General features: G+C 49.7%; 10 protein-coding genes and 1 non-coding gene across 11 annotated transcripts; 4 read left to right on the top strand and 7 right to left on the bottom strand.

Moving 5' to 3' along the window:
• Positions 1-596: 596 nt before the first annotated feature.
• FPRO_09106 (uncharacterized protein) lies at positions 597-3,285 on the bottom strand (the record flags this gene model as incomplete). The annotated part of the gene is made up of 2 exons (XM_031232463.1): positions 597-3,174; positions 3,233-3,285. 2 exons carry the CDS (start codon positions 3,283-3,285, stop codon positions 597-599), a joined length of 2,631 nt encoding a protein of 876 aa, XP_031082397.1.
• Positions 3,286-6,343: 3,058 nt separating this feature from the next.
• Positions 6,344-7,458, top strand: FPRO_09105 (putative syntaxin, vesicular transport protein; the record flags this gene model as incomplete). The annotated part of the gene is made up of 3 exons (XM_031232462.1): positions 6,344-6,587; positions 6,658-7,357; positions 7,434-7,458. 3 exons carry the CDS (start codon positions 6,344-6,346, stop codon positions 7,456-7,458), a joined length of 969 nt encoding a protein of 322 aa, XP_031082396.1.
• A 1,049-nt stretch (positions 7,459-8,507) lies between these two features.
• On the top strand, positions 8,508-9,651 carry FPRO_09104 (putative aldehyde reductase; the record flags this gene model as incomplete). The annotated part of the gene is made up of 4 exons (XM_031232460.1): positions 8,508-8,565; positions 8,629-8,894; positions 8,946-9,107; positions 9,157-9,651. The coding sequence occupies 4 exons, from the start codon at positions 8,508-8,510 to the stop codon at positions 9,649-9,651; spliced, it is 981 nt and encodes a 326-aa protein (XP_031082395.1).
• Positions 9,652-10,228: 577 nt separating this feature from the next.
• Positions 10,229-11,475, bottom strand: FPRO_09103 (uncharacterized protein; the record flags this gene model as incomplete). The annotated part of the gene is made up of 3 exons (XM_031232459.1): positions 10,229-10,943; positions 10,995-11,365; positions 11,419-11,475. The coding sequence occupies 3 exons, from the start codon at positions 11,473-11,475 to the stop codon at positions 10,229-10,231; spliced, it is 1,143 nt and encodes a 380-aa protein (XP_031082394.1).
• A 1,032-nt stretch (positions 11,476-12,507) lies between these two features.
• On the top strand, positions 12,508-13,389 carry FPRO_09102 (uncharacterized protein; the record flags this gene model as incomplete). The annotated part of the gene is made up of 3 exons (XM_031232458.1): positions 12,508-12,630; positions 12,683-12,895; positions 12,943-13,389. The coding sequence occupies 3 exons, from the start codon at positions 12,508-12,510 to the stop codon at positions 13,387-13,389; spliced, it is 783 nt and encodes a 260-aa protein (XP_031082393.1).
• Positions 13,390-13,481: 92 nt separating this feature from the next.
• Positions 13,482-13,716, bottom strand: FPRO_09101 (uncharacterized protein; the record flags this gene model as incomplete). The annotated part of the gene is made up of 2 exons (XM_031232457.1): positions 13,482-13,608; positions 13,658-13,716. The coding sequence occupies 2 exons, from the start codon at positions 13,714-13,716 to the stop codon at positions 13,482-13,484; spliced, it is 186 nt and encodes a 61-aa protein (XP_031082392.1).
• A 482-nt stretch (positions 13,717-14,198) lies between these two features.
• Positions 14,199-14,779, bottom strand: FPRO_09100 (putative glucosamine-phosphate N-acetyltransferase; the record flags this gene model as incomplete). The annotated part of the gene is made up of 2 exons (XM_031232456.1): positions 14,199-14,442; positions 14,493-14,779. The coding sequence occupies 2 exons, from the start codon at positions 14,777-14,779 to the stop codon at positions 14,199-14,201; spliced, it is 531 nt and encodes a 176-aa protein (XP_031082391.1).
• Positions 14,780-15,160: 381 nt separating this feature from the next.
• tRNA lies at positions 15,161-15,234 on the bottom strand. Its single transcript has one exon. It is a non-coding gene; the product is annotated as a tRNA-Val (tRNA).
• Positions 15,235-16,454: 1,220 nt separating this feature from the next.
• On the top strand, positions 16,455-19,805 carry FPRO_09099 (uncharacterized protein; the record flags this gene model as incomplete). The annotated part of the gene is made up of 1 exon (XM_031232455.1): positions 16,455-19,805. The coding sequence occupies one exon, from the start codon at positions 16,455-16,457 to the stop codon at positions 19,803-19,805; it is 3,351 nt and encodes a 1,116-aa protein (XP_031082390.1).
• Positions 19,806-19,973: 168 nt separating this feature from the next.
• Positions 19,974-20,957, bottom strand: FPRO_09098 (putative alpha-N-arabinofuranosidase / alpha-L-arabinofuranosidase; the record flags this gene model as incomplete). Its single annotated transcript, XM_031232454.1, has 1 exon — positions 19,974-20,957. The coding sequence occupies one exon, from the start codon at positions 20,955-20,957 to the stop codon at positions 19,974-19,976; it is 984 nt and encodes a 327-aa protein (XP_031082389.1).
• Positions 20,958-21,660: 703 nt separating this feature from the next.
• Positions 21,661-22,313, bottom strand: FPRO_09097 (uncharacterized protein; the record flags this gene model as incomplete). Its single annotated transcript, XM_031232453.1, has 2 exons — positions 21,661-22,094; positions 22,148-22,313. The coding sequence occupies 2 exons, from the start codon at positions 22,311-22,313 to the stop codon at positions 21,661-21,663; spliced, it is 600 nt and encodes a 199-aa protein (XP_031082388.1).
• Positions 22,314-22,388: the final 75 nt, after the last annotated feature.

Here is a 22,388-nt window from a genome sequence, read left to right as displayed (position 1 = left end):
TGGCGGGAGCGGAAATAGAAGCTGAGGCAGAGGCAGAGGCAGAGGTAGAAGCAGGAGCAGATGGATCTTGTGAGAGCTGAGGCCCGTAGCTCTCGCGTGAAGCAAGTCTCTTACCTGATTCGCCAGTCGATGGCACAGAGCCAAACTGTAGCATGCTAGAAGATTGGGAGGACTGGGGAGCATGATACGACTGGGTCGAAGGCCTCGAGATCACGACGTCTTTCTCGGAGGAGTCATCAGCGCGGGATCTTGTGAGACGATCTAAACCCCACGATGCGCGTCTTTCAGCTTTGAACTTTGTTTGCACCGGAGATGTTGGTTCGCCCTGTCAACCAAAGAAACATTAATAAACACTCTTGTCACATAGCCTGATGGATGGGCAACATCATGATGGATGACAATGCGGGAGGAGAAAAGGGAACAAGCGTCGTAGAATTCCTATCTCATACACCCGTCTCATCATAAGGTAAGGTCAAGAGTGATCATCAGCCCCGAAGTGCATGACGAAAGGAGATTTAATCCAACAATAACCCTGCTCCGAGGGAGAAAAAAAAAGAGGAAGAAGCCCATCACAGCAGGTTCTAAAAAGAGAAGCGTCAGTGAAATACCTTGTCCCCAGTTCCACGCAATTTGCTCTTTCCCTTGCTAAACAATCCCTTGCCCATCTTTCCAGCAGACTGCATGAATTCCTTGCCCTTGGTTCCAATCTGGTTGCTCGAGTTGCCGAAGCCGCTGGTGCCGGATGGCACGGATCCGCCAAGTCGAGATCGCCCTGGTGGTGGCCCTGTCGTAGGCGAGCTTGCATTAAGATACTGCTGGTAATACGGCTGTTGATTGTGAGAAAGGCTGGGACCTGATGCGTGTCCCTTTTGACTTGTGGGCACCCCGGCTCCGGAGAAGGAGGAAGTTCTGTTCGCGTATTCGGGATGCTCGGTGATCAGATTAGACAGCCAGTTCTCCAAACCTGACTCCCACGCTTGGTGTGTAGCTAAACCCGCTTCAAACTTGAGAGTCCTTTGAACGGGTGTTGCTAGGCTCATAATATCGCGCCATGGAGTAGTCTGAGGGAACTGACTGGGAGGAAGAGCTTTGGTCGACTTATCTGGGGGTGGCGATGCTGACGTAAGATTTGAAGGTACCTGAGTCAATGATTTATTCTCTGCAACAGATGGACGACGATTGTCAACGGCTCGAGGAGTAGCATCGTCATTCTCGATAGAGACGGGAGAAGGAGGCTCCAAAGTAGCTGGCTGCCGGCTTGGCGGTAGCGTGCTGGCTTTGGAAACTTGATGAGAAATGCCACCAGAAGGTGGGATGATGATTCTGGGAGTCTCGACATTTTGAGGTGACTCTTTAGTTTGGCTGGCAACATCTAAAGCCTCGTCCTTCGGAGATGGGACTCCCGCTGGTGCTAGAGGTGAAGGAGAAGCTGGGCGAGGAGCTTCGTTGTTGAAAGTACCAGAGGGCGGCTCGACAGGGAGAATCTTTGGTGGGGAATCGAAACCAGCCTCCCAAGAGAATCTACGCCGTGAATCAGACTTTGGTGACTCTGGTTGAGCGGTAGGCTGGGATTCGGCAGACACCACGACGCTAGAAAGTGGTTGGACAATTGGTTGCTGTTGCTGTTGCTGCTCATGAACTGGAGAGGTCTCAGTCTTGGGCTTCTCTTGGACCTCTGCTTCAATCTTTGAATCTTGCCCGGGTTTCTCGTTTGAATCGGCCCAATAGCTATCATAATCGCTAAGGGTATAACTGCTATTACGAGTGACACCTCGGTCGCCTGGTGTCAAAGACTGAGAATTATCAGGCAAAGGTCGAGACACTGCAGAGCTTGGTGTTGGAGCAATGGGGCTAAGGGACCTCATGATTTCCTCACTTAAGACATCGCTTTCCTTAACAGGCGACGAATTGAATGTGTTCAAGGATCCTTGTGTCAAAGCAGAATTTGGCTCGTAGTTTGATGGAGAGTAATCCGGTTGTCGAGGGTGCAGAGGCTCTGTGGGCGTAATCTTGGAGTCGGTGGCTGATGCAGGCTCTCTAGGTGATGGGAAGAGTCCCTTTGAGTTCGGGCTCGGTGTACGCAGAGGTGGAACAGCTCGAGGGTCATTCGCAGGGGCAAGAGAGGTACTGCTGTTAGGTCCAGGAGTGCTAGTATTGTCCCCACTCTCTCTGGGCTTCTCTTCCAAAGTTGCGAGATTTCCGGGGCTATCAGTTGCTTGGCTGGGAACTGAAGGTTGGTCTTGCTTGGTCGGGTCTTGGGCAGAGGCAGCAGCGCTCGACTTGCTTCCCGAGGAGAAAAAATCAGCGCCAAATACTGACATACGCGCAACATCGGGAAGCTGCGGGCTGACAGATAATCGCTTCCTGTCTATGTCTGCAGGCGAATGAATCACAGTTTCTTCCTTGTGACTAGCAGGCTCTGAGGAAGCAATGCTATCCAAAGTGGGAGGATCGTGCAACCCCTGAGATCCTAAGCCAAGCTCCTCACGCTTCGCAAGAATGGCATCAAACGTTGGCTGCTTCTGGACCTTATCAATCGCTGGGCCATCTTCTCGACCGTATCCTGGCTGGTTCGGTTCATTGACTGGGGGTGTAGAGCGATCATCGGGTCTCGGTGCGATATTCTCTGCGATGGACAACGGCGAACCCCCCAATTTACGTTCATCATCTATATGGCGAAAATCGGGTCGGATTGAAGGCGAACCACGAGCAGCGGAACTTGCGGTGCTCTGCGGGGTAGAGGATCGTACGTCGGGCTGTTGATGATAACTGGGCACCTTCGAAGATCCAGGGCCTGAAGACAAAGGAGCAGGTGATCCGGTTCGTCCTGAAACCGGCGACGAAACATTATGGAATTGTTCTGGGTGGCCTGGGTTGGGCACATCCGGATGGTTCGTCAGAAGCTGTAGCGAAGGCGCGTTGCTTGAGCTACGAGAACTGGAAGCGACAGCGGCAGCTAATCTTGGGGAGGGTCCAAATGATTCGGTTCGTTGTCCGACCGGTCGGAGACCTGTTGTTACTCGAGGAACCGGGGGAGGCGGCGGTGGCTCGTCATCCTCGAACTCGTCGGCGCCCCAGTCGTCACCATCGTAATTCTGAGTCGGCGCTTGGACCCATTTCCTCGTCTTGGTACGGTTGACGTTGACCTGATATCCTCCAGGCGTTTGGGGAGATCTAGAAGCGATTGCGGATTAACGTTGAGAAACTTTAGATATCTGCGAAGGATAATTACAATGGAGATTGCGACTGCCCTTGCGCATAAGGGTTATTATATGTCCCATCCATGTCGTGTTTGGGGTTTTCAGCCAAACTCGACTATCGAAGCATTCTTGGACGATCTCGTGATGCTTGATGGAAATCCAGCGGTCGGCGGCGTTGGCAACAGTAGAACTGGGAGGACGTGGCAATAGGATTAGGTGTACCGGGCTATTTATCGGGTTCGGCGATGAAGATCGGCGGCGGAGAAAGTAATGCGTCGGTAGGTGACGGACGGTTGGTCAAGATTGACAAAGAGCTTAAAATACAAGGTCTGCAAGCCAAGAAACACAAACAGCAAAAAGAGCCAATACAATAAGAAGAAGGAAGAATGAGATCAAGGCAGTAGAATAAAGAAGGGTATGGCGAAACAGTAGATGCCAACGACAGCTTGTGAATGATGGTGACAAGATGGTGAGTGATAGAAACAAGGAGGCGGAGTTACGTTTCTGGTGGTGGTCGGGAGCGAGCGCGACTGCAAATAGATAGATGGTTTGGTTGATAGAATGTACCTACCTATGAATGAATGGTGCGGTCAGGCACTTTTGGCCTAGTGCTATGCTGCCCGCCGCTGTGGTAGCCCGTTGGAGATTGGATGACGGAGGTGGATGGGGCACTTTAGGCGTTTGCTGTTCTAAAGACTGGGGGCTGTGGACAGCTTGAACCACTAATAAGATGAGACAAGGAGTCGAATACAGAGGAGCATCAAGATACCCCAGTTCGCCCAGCCTCGTTGAAACCCAAGAAATGGAAGATCACTGCGAGGATTACATATTGCGACGGGTTATTTTTTTTTTTTCTTTATGGCAGCCGTTATCATACAGGGGACGACTAGTCCACCTAGAGTCCCAGAAGCGACAGAAAAAGAAACCGAAATGGGTCGATCGATGGAATGAAATTATCAGCGGAGTCAACCCAACATTAGAATGATTAGATCTTTATTATTAGGTCCTCACTGGCACGAATTTACGAGATCGTCTGCTAACTTGGGTGGACTCCCGTCTTCGCGTTAGTGCACGGAATGGACGTTTATAGAGCAAGTAATTAAAATCCACGTTGATAATTATCCCAATTAGCCTTCGAGACATGGATCAAGAACTGGCCATTGCTATTTTTGACATATCCTTGCTTTTCATCCGGGGGAAACTGTCTATTGTCTGCGCCTCGGGATAGGACAAAGCAGAAAAGAGCTTCAAGTCTACCGAGTCAAGATACCCATGAGCTAGCGTGTCCTTCTGTGTTAGGCCCCTCCGATGTTGCACAGAAGGTACTGTAATTGTTCTTGGAGCCTTGGAGATTGATCACCTGAATTACGGCCGTCGAAGAGTTTACTGTTTGGTCAAGGGGGGCTTAGTGCCTCGGTCCTCGTCACCCATCCACTAGGATGAACCCTTTTGACACCTCGTGATAACTTTGCCATTGCGGCACTGGCCTCAACATGACGAACTGCGAACCCATTGCATAACAGGTGGCTTTCTTGGGCCCCTTATATCTCCTCATTGCTGTATCATGTATGCGAGCTTTACACGGCATTCAACGCAAATGTCACACGTAAACACAGATTCCAAGTTGCACATGCACATGTGCTACCATGGATTTGAATAAAAAGACAGCAACGTCTTTATTAACTTGCTTTTGATAGGACAGGTGACGTCGACTATGACACGTCTTGTAGGATACCAGGATTTCGAGTGCCGACTATGAAAAGGCTGTGAATTGCTGACCTAACCACCAATTCTTCCAGTGGCCGTCTTGCATCTGTGCAGTGTTCCAAATCTCTAGTCGATGGCATGGAAGCTCTCAGTTATTGTGTGTCTAGCAAAGAATGGCAGAAGGGCACGGTAACAGGTAAGGGGCTCATGCCGTCATTCCCGCTCACCCTAGGCTCCACTCGATTGCAGAATACCTAGGTAAGATGATTGGATTTGATATACGAAGTAACGTTTAGACTGGAGCTATAAAGAAGCTACGGAGATGGAATTTTGATACGAAGAAATGGTAGTAATTGGAGGTAGACTTAGTGGTGGTCTTTACGAGCTGGTAGCAGAGGCGGCTAATGAGAGCATGCAGTCGTCGTGTGGAAAATTAATCAAGAACCTTACTATGGGTTAAACGTGTTACTCCATGTACCAAGCATCTCGAACTAAACAAGTACCATTTAGACTGATATAAATTATATATCTCTTGCTCGAAAAACTCGTGATTAACTCGCGATACAGAATCTTCAACCCTCCACGTAGACATGCAGGTCGTGATTGTGATAGAAGCTGTCGGTCCTAGTAGAAGAAACACTCAACGCATATCCATACTTAGGTACCTATCTATAGAAAGAAAGCTTCATTACCTCTCTTGTCAATATATTCTTTGCTGATGCTGCAGCTACAAGATCTTCTCAAAGTCCAACTCCAGACTCAGCCACATGGAAAGCCACACATCTAATAACAGCCTGTCTGGTCAGCATTGATAAAAGAGCCAGCGTGGAGGATCACACTCACTGAACTGACTGCACTGAACTGAACTGAACCGACCCCTGCCCCTCGACCAGAACTGGACCAGTCTGGAACAAGCCAACGACACGACACGTTCCCCAATCATTCAATCAGTCCAATCTCCTTTCAGACGCAGCGACAACCAATTCAAATCAAACCTCATTTGTCTCTGGCATTCTTTGTTGCGCATCTACCATTTAACTTAGCTCTCTCTAGCCTTTTTCTCCATTTCGTACCACTCCCGAGGCTTCGCGACACTTTAATTGTCTCTTACACATCGCACTCTCGACCAACTCCTTCGATTCGAATCACCAAAAAAGTACTCCTTTCTAATTATCCTGCTTTTTGTTCGTCCGCGTCACCCCTCGACGTTCCGTTCCGCCTGCGCTGCCAACCGAGACCTGATCCAGACCCTTCCACATCGACGTTCGACATTCGCAACTCGACACATCTCCAGTGAAACAAAAGTCGCATAGGTGGCATATTGATCGCTGCTATCTATCACATCGATTCCCCCGACTCGTTTCGAGACACGAAGCCGCGCTGGCCGCAGTCTGACATCTCGGCTTTCATCCTTAACCCCTCTTAATTTGGCCACCATGGCTGTCGCATCTATTCAAGACCGAACCTCCGAGTTCAAGTCGGTACTCGCCCAGGCACAGCGAAAACAAACCTCCTCAAAAGTCAGCTCTCAGCGCCGTTCTCTATTGACTGATGCGCAAAAAGATGCCGCCAACGGTCATGCTGGAGGTCCCCCAAGACGATCCGAGTTCGCCCGGAAGGCTGCTGAAATTGGACGTGGCATCTCTGCGACTATGGGCAAGTTGGAAAAGCTAGCTCAATGTGAGTACTATCTGCCAATCTCGGCGACGCGAATGCCCGGCGTAGTTCATAGTTCTAACCTAAGAAACAGTGGCGAAGCGACGAACACTTTTCGACGACCGTCCTGTGGAAATCAACGAGCTTACTTTCGTTATCAAGCAAGATCTCTCATCTCTGAACCAGCAAATTGGAGCTCTTCAAACACTCACCAAGCAACAACACCCCAAGGCCGATCAGGAGGGCGAGCACAACAAGAATGTTGTCTACCTGCTACAAGGCAAGCTCACTGACGTCTCGGTCAACTTCAAGGACGTTCTTGAGGCCAGAACCAAGAACATCCAGGCATCGCGATCGAGAACAGAGAACTTTATCTCCTCTGTGTCGCAACATGCTCAGCCATCGATTCAACAGTCGGCTTCTCCTCTCTACGGAACACCAGCTCGCAATTCGCCCGCGCCAGGAGCTCAAGATACCCTGTCCCTCAACCCCGTTGGCGATCAACAGCTGCTGATGATGGAAGAGGCACAACCCTCCAACACATATATCCAACAACGTGGTGAAGCGATTGAGGCCATCGAGAAGACCATTGGTGAGCTTGGCAGCATTTTCGGACAACTAGCCACCATGGTTTCGGAACAGAGCGAGATGATTCAGCGCATTGACGCCAACACAGAAGATGTGGTCGATAACGTTGAAGGAGCACAGCGAGAACTCCTCAAGTACTGGAACCGAGTATCAAGCAACAGAATGCTGATTGCCAAAATGTTTGGAACACTAATGATCTTCTTCCTGTAAGTTCAACTTCCGTCTCCAGGACACTACCAAGACTACGGCCAAGGGTGATTAGCAGTCACTAACAAACTGTAGGATCTGGGTTCTTGTTTCGGGCTAAATCTTGACGACGAGACGCAACACAACACAAGACACGAGAAAAAGAGGCGGGCGCGGAAAACTTGGACCAAGGAAGGGAGTTTACGGCACATGTTTTGTTGTAATGGGGTACTATTCGATAGGTGCACTTCTTTTCCATATGTACGTATGTTTGTACCTTATACTTTGTAGTCGTTTTTTCTTAGAAGAGATGGACCGGAACGACGTAGCATAGAGAGAAAGAGTCTTACAGGATGACTCTCGTCCATGGCTCATGTTGGGGGTTTCAGGATTAATAATGAATCAGTAGATCCTCAATTGCATAGACTTACATACTGAGTGACCAAGTATCAGGCGATTCCGGGACCAGATTGAAATTGTTCGTGATTGGCCTCATGGCTTCTGGCACTTGACTTCAGAAGCAACCCCCACGTTGATGGGAGTGTACATCACGGCAGGGATATGTGATGTAGCCGGTATAGCATCATCAGTATAGGATATATAAAGAGGCAGAGTCGGCCATCGGCCCTTCAACTTTTCCTACTCACTTCCCTAGCATATGGTCGAGTGTAGACATTTCCTGGCGTTCTCAGAAAGGGTAACAGCGTCTTTCAACCTTTGGGGGCATCGTCGGCCGGAGTTCTCACCGACCTCTCTACCACTCCAAGTTAGCTTCAACTCACCATCTCGAGCCCTCGGAGCAACCCCACCCCGAGAAATCTCCATCGATCAGCGCTTTTCCGTGTAAACTACACCCCAAACTTGCTCTAAGAGGCAAAATGCCCCTCGAGCTCGGTGACATGCCTAGCGCTTTGGCGGGGTTCACCCCGCAAAGATGAGCGTGTACATTGGGGGGGGGGGGGCTTGTTTTATCCAAGAATAAGGTGCTGTAATAGAGTAGCTCGGCAGATCAAGCTACGTAGGCATGAGGGGCATTGGGCCATGTTCATGATGCGGCAGCGGTTTATAACCTGCACGTCTCCCGCTTCTGTACGAGCTTCTTCTCTTGTGTTTTGTTCTAGATCTCTCTCATCTTCTTCACGATACCCCCTCTTGTACAAGATTCACACAATGGCTCCCTCTTCCTTCAAGCTCAACACTGGCCAGGAGATTCCTGCCCTTGGTCTCGGTGCGTTGTTTTCACATGTTTTAATCCTCAATAGCTCAATTGACTGATTCTTGTTGCTTGTAGGTACCTGGCAGTCTCCCGCTGGCGAGGTTGAGAAGGCCGTCACATATGCTCTCAAGGATGGTTACAAGCTGATCGACTGCGCCTACTGCTACGGAAACGAAGAGGAGGTTGGTGCTGGCCTCAAGGCTGCTTTCGAGGCTGGCGTCAAGCGTGAGGATATCTTTGTTGTCACCAAGGTCTGGGCTACATACAACACCCGCCCTGAGCTTGGTCTCGACAAGAGCTTGAAGGCTCTTGGTCTTGACTACGTTGACCTCTTCCTTGTGGTAAGTTACTACTCGAAATATCTCTTGAATTTGTATGCTAAGCCGTTATAGCACTGGCCTCTTCTCCTGAACCCCGAGGGTAACGACGACAAGTTCCCCAAGAAGGCTGATGGTTCCCGAGATGTAATCCGAGACTACAATCACGTCGACGGCTGGAAGCTCATGGAGAAGCTCCCCGCTACTGGCAAAACCCGTGGCGTCGGTGTCTGCAACGTATGTTAATCACCTTAAGTCCGCCAACCTCAGCTAACACTCGGTATAGTACAGCAAGAAGTACCTCGAGGAGCTTCTGCCTCATGCCACTATCATCCCCGCCGTCAACCAGATCGAGAACCACCCCAGTCTCCCTCAGCAGGAGATTGTCGACTTCTGCAAGGAGAAGGGCATTCACATTGAGGCCTACAGTCCCTTTGGCAGCACCGGTGGCCCCGTCATGACTGCCAAGCCTGTTGTCAAGATTGCGGAGAAGAAGGGTGTTTCTGCCTCTACTGTCCTGCTCAGCTACCACGGCAAGTCTCATGAACCTGATAGTGAGAAGTGTGTTGCTAACAGTCTTCTAGTTGCCCGTGGAAGCACCGTCCTCGCCAAGTCAGTCACCCCCGAGCGCATCACCGCCAACAAGACCATTGTCGACCTCGACGACGAGGATATGAAGGCTCTGAACGACTACTCCGAGGACCTTGTCAAGAAGGGTGAAGTCAAGCGATATGTCTACCCTCCCTTTGGCATTGACTTCGGTTTCCCCGACAAGTCATGAATCAAAGGCCGGCTATAGTTACATGATATTGGGAATAAAGATGAGATATGATGAAAAGCGGCATTGAATGATATTGCATCTATAATAGATCAGAAGCTCAACTTGGCTTCATGAATAGAAAAAGTTCAACTCATGAATATTCGACGTTGCTCAATGTGCTAGTGATTGCATCGAAGTATCGTAGCCATGATGCTTCGAGGACCAGGTCATAAGAACACCTGTGAGATGCTCCTATCTTGGACTACGATGGTATCTGCGATGCCACATCTGCGAGTCTGGACTGAAAATTCTGAACTGATTAATTCGTTTGCATCTTGGTGCAAGACTTTGTGGTTGTTGTGTATACAGCTCTTCCAAAACCGTCGTCCATAGGTACGTTAACTCATCAGTTAGACATGTCACGTACAGTAGCGAGAAGGATCGAGATGCAGTATTAACTTATTCCAAGATCTCATCATTTTGCCAGAAACTAGGTATCTATAATCCTCAAGACCCCACACAACACGCCTTTCACCCCATTCATAAACCCTCACTGCCAACTCCCTCAATTGTTATTAAATTACAACCGACCTTTTAGTCATTTTTCGTCAAAGTCCACTACAACCTTGATAACAAGGTTGCCTTGCTCATCCCTCACCTTACCAGCCATCTTGAAAGCTTCCTCAATGTTCTCCATGCCGTTGTATCTTTGAGTGACTAGACGGCTCACGTCAGGCATGTTGGCAGGAGGGTTGGCCAATAGCTCAATGATCTCCTTGTATGTGTTGGCGTAACGGAAGACACCCACGATGTCGACTTCGCGAAGAGCAGCAGCCGACATGGGGATGGTGAGGACGGGAGTTCCCATGCCAATGATCATGACCTTGCCTCCAGGCTTGGTAGCGTAAATAGCTGTTTGCACACATGTCTCGACACCAGTGCACTCGTACACAGCAGTAACCTCACCGACAGCCTCTCCGTTGACCTGTGTCTCCTTCACCATCGCAGCGACCTTCTGGGCAAAGGCGAGCTTGTCTTCGATAGTTTGTGGGCGCTCCATGGGGACAACTACTGAAGCATCGGCGAAACCGTTGTTGATGGCAAAGTCAAGACGGTCCTTGAGGATATCGGCAATGATGACGGTCTTTGCTTGGTCGGCCTTTGCGACAGCGGCTGCGAGAAGACCGACGGCACCGGCGCCGAGAACGAGGACCGTCGAGCCCTTGGGGAGAGCGGCGCGATCACGGGCGTGCATTGCGACTGAGAGAGGTTCAACGAGAGCGCCGAGATCGAGAGTGACATGTTCAGGCATTCTGAGCAGAAGTCAGTACATTTCTCACTTCACAAAGTTTGGATTGTCTTACTTGTGGCACCACTTAGCAGGGTGGTTAATTCTCTCCTGTAGAGTTCCCTGCGCATGAGGATTGGCCTTTGCTGAGCTGCGGAACTTCATTCCACGGCAAATGTTGTAACGGCCCTCACCGCAGAGCTCACAGGCCTCACAAGGAAGACCAACCTCGAGAGCGACGTGATCGCCAAGCTTGAGATGTGTAACTTCTGATCCGACGGCTACGACTGTGCCCGCGGACTCATGGCCGAGGGTAAGAGGTTCGCGAACGATGATGTCGCCGTTGCGGAAGTGGTTGTAGTAGTGAAGATCGGAGCCGCAGAGGCCGGTTGACTTGACGGCGACTTGGACTTCGTTGCTTGAGGGTGCGGGAAGTTCACGTTCTTCCTGTCAATTGAGTCAGTCTACGATCTTGAATGTAATTGAGTAATGGCATTTACCAGACGGAGATCCTTCTCGCCATGGAGGACGGAGGCCTTGACACGCTCAGTTGCCATGATGAAGGTATGAGAGAGGCGAAAGTGCTGATATGATGAAGGGGAACGATTAAAGAAGAGCAATTGAGTAGTTGATGAACTATTGCGACAGAAATATGCAGGAAATGGTCAATGTTACAGATGCAAAAGTTATTGGGAGATCATGGATCACGACGAGAGCGAGAAGTGGGTTAGTAAAGGGCGCAACCAAACAAGGACATTCAAGCCAGGGCAGATGTCGACCAAATATCGGATTGGACAGAAGCTACAGACTACAATCCCCTAATTGATTCTCAAGCGAATATCGCGGAGAGAGGACCGAGATGAACTTGACCTCGGAAAAGGCGCCCCACGATAGCATTGAAATGCCCCGCGACGAGACGTCCCATGACGTGCAATGCCCCCATGACAGCAAAAAAAAGAAGAGAGAATCTTTATCCGCAGTGGTAGAGCCAGTGCTAGCGTGCCCCCACTGCCCTGTATCCCGCGGGGTGAAGCGCTAAAGACTGAGCCGTTGGGTTTAGGACGATCCACTCCATGTTTTGGAGATGTTGGAGAAACCCAGGGAGGAAATGTTGACCGACTCATGAGCTGGATGAGAGAAAGACATCAGCTTTGTCTCATATGAGATGTTTTGTCTTTGAACAGTCAGTAAACATCTGTAATGCGTATATGCTAGGCCTGTATTGCAGAGAGCTACAAGCTACCAGTTTGTACATATCTCATCATACCTACAGAATAGCATCACCTCTCTGCGGGGATCCAGAGCTCGTCTTCGGCCTTCTCTCCGACCTTCACAAGCCGGTTGAATGTAAACCTACAGAGTAAAGTAAACCTGCATTACGAACAGTTAATCAATTGGTCAGTTCTAGTCCGGTCCAATTCACCTAATTAGAACCAATCCGGCTCTTCCTAAGTCGGAGCTCAGAAGCTTACCCCTCGGTCATTAATAGCGTAGTACCCATCATCTCATGGTGGAACTGAACTGCCCCTCGTCAAATAAAACAAAAAACATCACCAATTGCTCACGACGTCAACAACTAATATCTCAAAATGTCTGCTTCTTTCTTCTCCCTTGAGGGCCAAACTGCTCTCGTAACAGGTGGTACGCGCGGTATCGGCCAGGCCGTAGCAATTGGTCTCGCTGAAGCTGGTGCCGATATTATTCTTGTTCAGGTACGGAACGTCTCATGATGAGGCCAGAACTCGAGACTGACTGGACATACAGCGAGATACCACATCACAATCGACAAAAGAGTCCATCGAGAAGCTTGGCCGAAAGGCTTTCATCTACACTGCCGATCTATCGTCGCAAGAATCTGTTGCTGGACTTGTGCCTAAGGTGCTGGCTGATGGACATCAGATTCGCATTTTGGTGAACTGCGCTGGTATTCAGCGACGACATCCTTGTGAAGTCTTCCCTGACAGCGACTTCAACGAGGTATGAAAGACCAATTCTTGTGTCATAACACATCTAACGAGCTACAGGTCATCCAAGTAAACCTCAACTCCGTCTTCACCCTCTGCCGCGACGTCGGCGCCCACATGCTCAACCTCGAACCCTCTCCCATCACCGGCCGTCGCGGCAGCATCATCAACTTCGCCTCCCTCCTCACCTTCCAGGGCGGTTTCACTGTCCCCGCCTACGCCGCCTCCAAGGGTGCGGTAGGCCAAGTCACCAAGAGTTTCGCCAACGAGTGGACCTCAAGGGGCATCACTGTCAACGCCATTGCTCCCGGTTACATCGCTACCGACATGAACGAGGCACTTCTCGCCAACCCAGAGCGTCTTGCTTCTATTACTTCAAGAATTCCCGCTGGTAACTGGGGTTCACCGGATGATTTCAAGGGTACAGCTGTGTATCTGGCGAGTAAGGCCAGTGGATATGTAAGTGGGCATGTGTTGGTTGTTGATGGTGGTTGGATGGGCCGATAAATGATTCGCCCGAAGGCGGTCTCTAGAGCAAGCTTGAAAATAGATCATAATATAATATCTTTGGCGTTTTGCAAAGTCGGAGTGGCGGGTGATTAGCGACGGGCGCGAACAAGTCTTCGTCTGGCCAAACGAAGGGAACCGCTTGGGTCGATGAAAGTTGTGACTCGTTTTGTGAGGTGTCTAGCAATATGGAAAGCATCAGGATGCTTGGATCGAACACTATAGTAACCAACTTAACCAGGATTCTACAGTGGTAGTTATCACTTACAGCAATTGCAAGGCCGCAATTCGGACTTTGATGAAGGAGTGGCTCAGCTCGTCGGACATCTTGATATGACTTGAGGATTTCGACGAAAAGACTTTAGAGAACTGGGCGAGACTGAAGATGTTGGGCTGGGTGATTGTAGCTAACAATGTGACATACGAGCAGGTTTTATGCGCAAACCTTTCGGTCATTTACATGTGCTTCGAATCGGAAGCCGAATATGGAACCTCACTCAGCTGATGATTCTTGTCATACAGCAGCTTACATGGATTTCCTCCGAATGTCTCGGGGTACCCGCAAGATCTCACTCGTTCCGTCGCTCGGCAAATGTACAAGCAGTGCAAGAAATGTCGTCTATATTCTCCCGTCCATATCTACCTCTAAGCCCGCCCAATATAGTATCCTCTTTAGATTTTGCTTCCTGCGCCATGCGAAACCGCATCAGCCTCTGTGCAACGCACACAAACGATAACATAGGGAAACATGCGGATGCGCCACGCATACACATACGCATTTCATAATATCGTAGAATTGCTTAATGAAATCACTGGGATTTACCCTTTGAGCCCTCATAGTAATGGGCCATCTGGAGGCCTGCTCTTCGGAAGCCACACTTGACGTAGAAACCCTCGTTGGCTTCGCTGCAGTCGAGGATGCTCTTGTAGCAGCCGACTTGCTCGGCGATGTGGTCGAGGGCTTGGATGATTCGGAGACCGAGCTTTTTGCCTTGCTGGTCCTTTGCGACGGCGATATCTTCGATGTGGCCCACGGCGCCCAGGCTGTGAATGCTACGGATTGTTAGTGGTTGTCTAGCAGACAGCGAGGACCATTGACTTACAACTTGCGCTCAGTGATCAAGGCGCCAGTTCCGACAACAGGCTTGTCGCCTCGCGAAGTGTCCTCAATGATGATAACGTAGTAACTGCCAGCAGCGAGCATGTCATCGTACTGCTTGGCGAAGTCGGCTTCGGTGATGTCGCCAACGGTGGTCAAGACACGCAGACAGTCGAGGAAACCGCTGTTGAAGTCTGACTTTCGCAGAGCGCGCAGAGTATAACCCTCGGGGAGAGCGGCGCTGACCTCTGAGGAGAGGAGGTTGGCGCTGAACATGCCGTCTTGAGCCATGGCGGTGTCGGTGTCTATTTGGCGGGGGATTATTGTGTTTGGCGGGGTGTTTATCGAGGGGCACGGGGAGATGTCTCAACAAAAAGACGACCTTGAGAGATGTTCAAACAGAGCAAATGAAGAGAGAGATACTCAAAAGAATACGTAAGATGTTGAGATATTATCGATGTAAGATCTGGGAGTAGTTTCGTCTTTTTCCGTTTCAGAACAGAATGGGCGGAGCCTTGAGCTGAGCTTGGCTTGTCCTTTCCCGTACCTTTTTGTGTTTAGTGCCCCCCACTGGTTCTATATCGGGGACGATTTACCATCATCGCTCAGGGGTCGGCGAGTCACAGCCTCAAGGCGATCCCGACACTTGAAAAGGAGCGCAAGCAAAAAGAGTGGTTCCGCCCGGGATCGAACCGGGGACCTTCTCGGTGTTAACGAGATGCCATAACCAACTAGACCACGGAACCGAAGTATTTGATTGGATGGGAGTGAAGGAGTCAGTTGGGGACCAAGATTGTGGTATTGGTGGAGGGCGATGAAGCTGTTACGAAGTCATTCCGTGGTTCACTTATACGGGATGAACGGACAGTTTCTGTCTTATCTATCATCCGGATAGAAACGTGGAGCAAACTCTCGTGGCGAGTTTATTGCATAAATTCAAGTAACGACATCTAAACTGCTATTATAGGCATGCTGTGGTTTTTTATGCGATACAGGCGACAATGAGATTAGGAACACCAACGGTCGAGTCGCGACAGATGGTCCCTTCTATTTACGTGAGTCAAGTCACATGCTTGGTACATGACATGAACAGATTGGGGGACTCTGCTCTAGTAGTCATTAAAGGATAAGTTACACGTTGGATCTGTGTCTCAAAAGTTCCGTTGTTTTGCCTCTTACCACTAACAATCCGCGTCTCAAGTCCAATAAGAGATTGTTTACTAGAGACACTCGGTAATCTTACTATCCTTTGAGGCATGAAGGGTCGCGTCAGGAGATTGAATGTTTAAGAAAATCAAAATTGGATGGCCTCTACGGAGTAGACCCTGATAATCGGTATCAGAAGCCTCCCAACTTCGGAATATTCTCGACACCGTCTGTGATAGCGCTGTAACATCGAGGTCTGATCAGGTACAAAACTCAATTCGTAAGGCGAATTACAACAGCGCGATTAGACACTAACCACTCACTACATGCTCGCTAAAAGAACAAGGATTTAAATTGATGAGTTGTCAAGCATCAAGTCGGGTCTTGGTCTTGGCAGGTACACGCTCCTTTATCATGCAATCACATGCAAATCTGTTTCACATCTCGTCATCTCTTGATGTGTCTCTTGTGTCTCTGTCTTATTCCCTGTCGTCCAACCACATTCACAAGCGACATGCCATTAGTTTTTTGTCACGTTCTTATTTACATTCCGACCATGTAATTGGTGTTATTCGTTTGTAGCCACCCTTCAGTGTTCAACGTGTTGGGATTCACGACGCTAAAGTTGAACTACTCAAACTTGGCTCAAACCTCGTCTCGAAATACGCCAGAAACACTCAGACCTCTCTTCATTGTTATTCCAAAAACGAACATTCAACGTCTATGCTAGTATCGTTGAACTACAACTATCCCGTTATATCCAGCCTTCTTTCGCCCCTCGGCCCCATTACGATCGGGCTTCAATGACAACCACTTCACCATGGATAACTCAAGCATCATATCGGCCGAGGACCTCCCTCCGCAACCAGGCCGAACACTACTGCCCTCTCCAGTCGCTCAAGCCGTTAGTCTTGCAACACGCTCAACATGTTTAGCTATTCGTCTCAGTTCCAGGGCCGGATCTTACGGTCTAAGTGCTGCAAAGGTAACCACTTTATCCTCCTTGGAACTTGCTCGCAGCATGGTCGAAACTGTTCTATCGCAAGCAGGAAGAGAAACACTCTCGCGGTCACAAAGCGATATGTCTACCGCTGAAGCCGAATCCATCATCGAACGAAGTTTCGAGCATCTCCACCATGCCATGTCCCAGGCCGTCTTTTGGACAAGTGCAGGTTTTCACTTCACGAGTACCACCTTCTCTATGGCTTCAGGGATATCGCAGCTACTCCTGTCTTCACTCGACCAGATCTTCGGCTCAACTGATTCCTCTCGAGCCATTGCGAGCATAATCACACTAATCAGGCGGGAGTTCCACGATCCCGCCACCGGCATTCATGGGGATACTGTTGGTATGATGGATCTTGTGCTCGGTCTATGTGCTCTAGCGTACCTACAGAGGTGGTCCTGGAAGATGGTAGAAGAAGAAAAACGACGGCAGGACTCCGAAGAAATCATCTGGGATGTTGTTGTTCTAAATGACGGCGAACGTGTTGACATTCAAGATCGCATCACTCGAACACCAGTCTTCACGAGGCCAGCCAGTTCAACATCTCGAGACACAAGTCCTACCAAACTCCAAGAAGCCGTCATTAGTTCTCAATCCGCATCTTTTAAAGAAGAGGAAGCTGTCATCGACCAGCTCAAAGATGAAATGGTCAAGAAACTCCCTCCAGACACTTCCGTTTCCATTTCCAACACGGTATCATCGACACAAACAGTCACCATTGACGTCGATGGACCTCGTCCATTCCCTTTACCTTTGCTACCAGGTGCTGAGATCGTTGAGACTAAGGGATTGAGTAGTCAGGCAGGCCGTCGTACCAGTCAGATACTAAGCGACCCTCCCGAAGCCTCTAGCTACCGTGTTGTCTATAGGCTTGAGAGATCCAGGACTGGTGACATTTCCTTTCAGGGATCTCAGGACATACCTGTCTCTGTGGTTGATGTGTCAGAGGAGGAGCCAGCCCCCGAGGTCCCAGCCAAAGAACCTCCCCAAGTGCCGAAGAAGGCGAGGACGACGGGAGTCAAGTCGCCACCACCGCAACGTTCAAGACCTCTCAAAAGTGCCAACAATCAAACATCTCGAACTTCTCCTCAGACCATACCAAAACCTCGAGCTAGTGCACTACGAGATGAAAAAGGGAAGTTGGCACGACCAACTTCCGCGTCACCACCGTCCTCGCCAGTAGAGATCAAAACTCTACAGCGCGAAGCAAATCAGAAGAGACCACGAGCTCCTCTCAGCTCCTCGCAGACCACCAATAAGTCTAACGCTTCACGTGAAAGTACTACGACACCGAAAAGGGTCCTACCAAAGAGGAAGTCAGACTCTTCGACTACCAGTCAGACAAGCGAGAAAAAAACTGGTCTCAGACAGGCTCTTCGAGAAGGAAGTCAGTCAATCTCAAATATTTGGAACAAGGATTCACCGCCACCGGAGAGCAGACCTCGTCCACAGTCAAGGATATCAACTATCAACAAAGCTGGCAACAAATCCATGCATAGTCCGCGCTCTTCCTTGGACCAAAAGCGTATTGAGAAAGCGGAACTTATACCACGCAATCCTTCTCGTGCAAGTTATGTCTCCGTCCACGAACGTCGTCGGGATTCTATGATATCTCAAACAGATACGTACTCCATCCATTCGGGGTATGGCACTCCAACCCACTCTCCGAGTGTTTCGCTAAGTGGTGCCGCATTTGATTCGTCTTGGGTTCAGCAAGCCCAAAATGATGGTCTGCTTGCACCTCCTCCAATTTCTGCTGGTCACCGCAGGGTCCTTCGTAGGAGCCCAAGTCTTTGGAGCATGGCATCCAACGATTCACAATCATCACTGGTCCTTTCATACTACCATCAAAAGAGTGCCTACACAGCGTCAGACGCACTTGGGGAACTTCGACGTGATGGTACGGTGAATGGAATATTTCCTCAAGCACATGTACTTCGAAATATCACGAGGTATATGAGGTTCTCGTCTGCATCGTACGGCTCTGCATTTCTCAAGTTCATGGGTATCTCGAAAGACATGCCCCTGTTGAGGGCTTGGGATAGCACCCATACAGATGTCAGACACTTTGTCCATCATACTGAATCGGACACCCACAGTGTTCTTCTTGCCTCTATTGTTGATCCACAAGGAGGGACGGACTCCAGTGGCTCGACCGGTACTGGCGTTCCTTTGGTGCACTACATCTCCCTAGACCATGATGCTAAAGCAGTCGTGCTTGCTTGTCGAGGTACATTAGGCTTTGAGGATGTTCTGGCAGATATGACATGTGATTATGATGTTTTGACTTGGCGTGGTCGAGGCCACAAGGTGCATAAAGGTGTTCATGCGTCAGCTCGTCGTCTTCTATACGGTGGCGATCGCCGCGTGCTGTTTACTCTCCGAGAAGCGTTGCTTGAATTCCCAGATTATGGCCTTGTTCTCTGTGGCCATTCCCTCGGCGGCGCAGTGACGGCATTGCTTGGAGTGATGCTTTCCGAACCAAACCCAACAGGCACTGGCTTTGTAACTGCGATCGAGGGACCAGAGAGGACTGTCGGTGATGAACTATCCGATGGGCTCCTACCTGTTCACTCTACGTTACCACCACGACGTCCTATACACGTGTATGCCTATGGGCCTCCCAGCACTATGTCAGCATCTCTGCGCAAGAGAACGCGTGGTCTCATTACGACCGTTGTTCATGGAAACGACATTGTTCCATATTTGTCACTGGGAGTCTTGCACGACTTCCAGGCAGTTGCACTCGCATTCAAGAATGACCAACAACAAGCCAAGGCGGAGATACGTCAACGCATATGGCAGGCCTTCCAGACTGGCGTAGCAGACAAGTGGTACGGAGGTTTGCCCTCTGTCCCATCTGGAGACTCCTCCAAATGGGGGCATTCAGTGTTGCAGGGCCTCAGGGCTGGTATGACGAACCGTAAGCTTGTGCCACCTGGAGAGGTTTTTACCATCGAGACACAACGGGTTTTGAGGCGAGATGCATTCTTACTACCCGAAGAAGATCACATTGGAAAGCCCGCCCAGAGAATTGTGATGAAATATGTCAAGGATGTTGAGGAGCGCTTTAAAGAGCTGAGATTCGGAACGAGTATGCTGATTGATCATAACCCCGCTAGATATGAGGAAGCCTTGAACAAGCTTCGTGTTGGAGTCGTGTAAGTGTAAGTGGGTCTTTATGCTGATGAGTTACGATACGGAATGACTCGGAGGTTTTGTGATGTAGGTGTACAACAATATGGAGTGTTTCACGACGGAATGACTTGGATATATGTGGTCTATTTACATCAATTGTTTCTTTTTATCTCATATGTGCAACGCCGTAAATATCTAATCAGCTGTAGTGGTAATGATCTTACCATCATCGTCATAGAAGATCTCCTTGGCCTTGACAGATCTCAAGTGATCCACACCCTTGCTTAACTCGCAGTCGTGGTAGAAGAGATATGTCTTGCCCTTGAACTCAACAATAGAGTGATGTGTTGTCCATCCCAGCACAGGCTCCAAGATACGTCCACCGTACGTGAAAGGTCCGTATGGGCTGTCTCCAGTAGCGAAGCACAGGAAGTGTGTGTCGCCTGTTGAGTACGAGAAGTAGTACTTTCCATTCCTCTTGTGCATCCACGCAGCCTCAAAGAAACGTCGGTCATGGTCATCCCCCAGAATAGGCTTGCCAGTCTCAGGATCAAGGATCTGGATCTCCTTGACTTCATCGGCGAATTGGTGCATGTCCTCAGTGAGCTTGGCTACTCTTGGTCCTTGGGCGGGAACGCCCTCGCCGCTGACCTCCTTAGGGCCCTGCCATTCGGGGTCAAAGATATCGTTACCCTTTTGGTAGCATTGCAACTGCCCACCCCAAAGACCTCCGAAGTACAGGTACGCTTGTCCATCCTCATCTACGAAGCTTGCAGGGTCAATACTGTAGCTTCCCTTGATGGGCTCTGGGTCGGGAGTGAAAGGTCCCTCAGGCTTATCACCGACGGCAACACCGATGCGGAAGATTCCCTGCTTATCTCTGGCGGGGAAGTAGAGGTAGAACTTTCCGTTCTTCTCAGCGGCATCGGGAGCCCAGAGTTGCTTGGAAACCCAGGGGATGTCTTCTGTCTTAAGAACAACACCGTGGTCAACGACCTCAGCTGGTGGGTCGAGGCTCTCAGTGCTGAAGACATGGTAATCGGCCATGTCATACTGATCGCCATTGTCGTTGAACTTGATATCGGTCTCACGGTCGTGAGAAGGATAGACGTAGATCTTGCCATCGAAGACATGCGCCGAAGGGTCGGCACTGTAGACGTTGGTGATGAGAGGCGCCATGATTTATGACTTTTATGGATGTAGTGTTGTTGTTTGGTTGGAGGTGATGACTTGCAGTGGCCGAGAGAGGACTGCCTTTTAATATTTGAATGAGAATTGTAATATGATATGGATAATTGACCCCGCGTTGACTTGTAAATACGACTTGAGGCTCATCTCAGTTGATTCATTTATCCAGTCAGGCCACGCAATTACCCGGGTTGAGTTCCACACCAGATGATCAAGTTAGAGAGCCAAGTCAAGCACCTCGGCATGGTGCGAATGCTCTCAGTTGGAGAAGGATAAGTCGATGAAACGGTGCGACGGCTTGAATTAGCCGCCGGTAATAGATTCTGCCCATTCAATTGTGGCGTATTTGTTCCTGGGCTATTTTACCCAAAAACATCGTGAGAGTTTTTGTGGTTGTTTCATCATATGTTGTCTGACAGTTATACCACATTTGCCTGTTGGGCACTGACAGCGGAATTTAGGCAAAATAGCTACAAAATGCCGGTATGTTTTTTAATATGCATAATTCAGTTAGCTTGAGCCTTCAGGGTAAGTGGCAATGTGGTGCGGTAATTCATGGGATCGTCATTGTCAACGTGTAATTCGTTGGCTAAAATAGAGAGGGTTTTTGTGGTCTGTGGTCCTGGGTCGGGTCTTTTGAGATCATCAGGTTTGAGAGTGGGAGATGGGGTCGGGTGAGAGAGATATTGCGGGCCTAGAAGTCTTGGACTCCAGTCTCGCCCTGTCTTGTTGGCAGCTGTGCTGAGGATTCATCCTCATCTATCCAACTTGGCTCTTCATCATCGAACCAGGCATCTTGAGCGTCTCGTCTGATCATGGTATCGAGATCTTCATCAGCGTCGACGGGCTTGTAGTTAAAGTCATCGTCTAGACCATGGACGAAGCGCTCTTCTAGGAATGCATGCCACAGGAGAAGCCCATGGGCTTTGTCTGCTGCTGGTTTCTCCCACGGATGCTCAAGATCACCACCCGAGTTCTCAATGTCACCATCTTTCAGGCGCGAGAGCTTGAGCTCTCCACGTTGCAAGTCAGCCTCGAGGGTTCTGCCATAGCCTTTGGCTTTGCCCTCAGCTTCACGCTCCGAGGCAGACTGGAACCTCTTTACTAGCCGCTCGTACAGCACGGGATCTAGGGGCAAAGTCAGGTTGGGAGCTGGGGATGATCGAGTAGTACGGCTTTACCAGCGAGCTCGTGCTCCAGGTTATCAAAGTATGACGGATGTCGACTGAGGTACTCTCGCCTTCGGTTCTGCGCCTGAATCTGTGCAGTCCGAGAAGGAGATTTTGGTACGCGTGGGACAGGCTTGTCTGGTTGCTCGCCTAACGTTAGAGGTTTTATAGGAGCCATGGCGACTTATCTGTGATATACCGTATTAAAATACTGTTGCAGTGATAGATAAATATTGCAAGTTCTTGATGGGAG

This window comes from Fusarium proliferatum (assembly GCF_900067095.1).
Source record: "Fusarium proliferatum ET1 genome assembly, contig: FPRO_scaffold006, whole genome shotgun sequence".
In the NCBI taxonomy this organism is placed as follows: Eukaryota; Fungi; Ascomycota; class Sordariomycetes; order Hypocreales; family Nectriaceae; genus Fusarium; species Fusarium proliferatum.
Note: the sequence above shows the minus strand (reverse complement) of the source record. Positions and strands in the feature narration are given on the sequence as shown.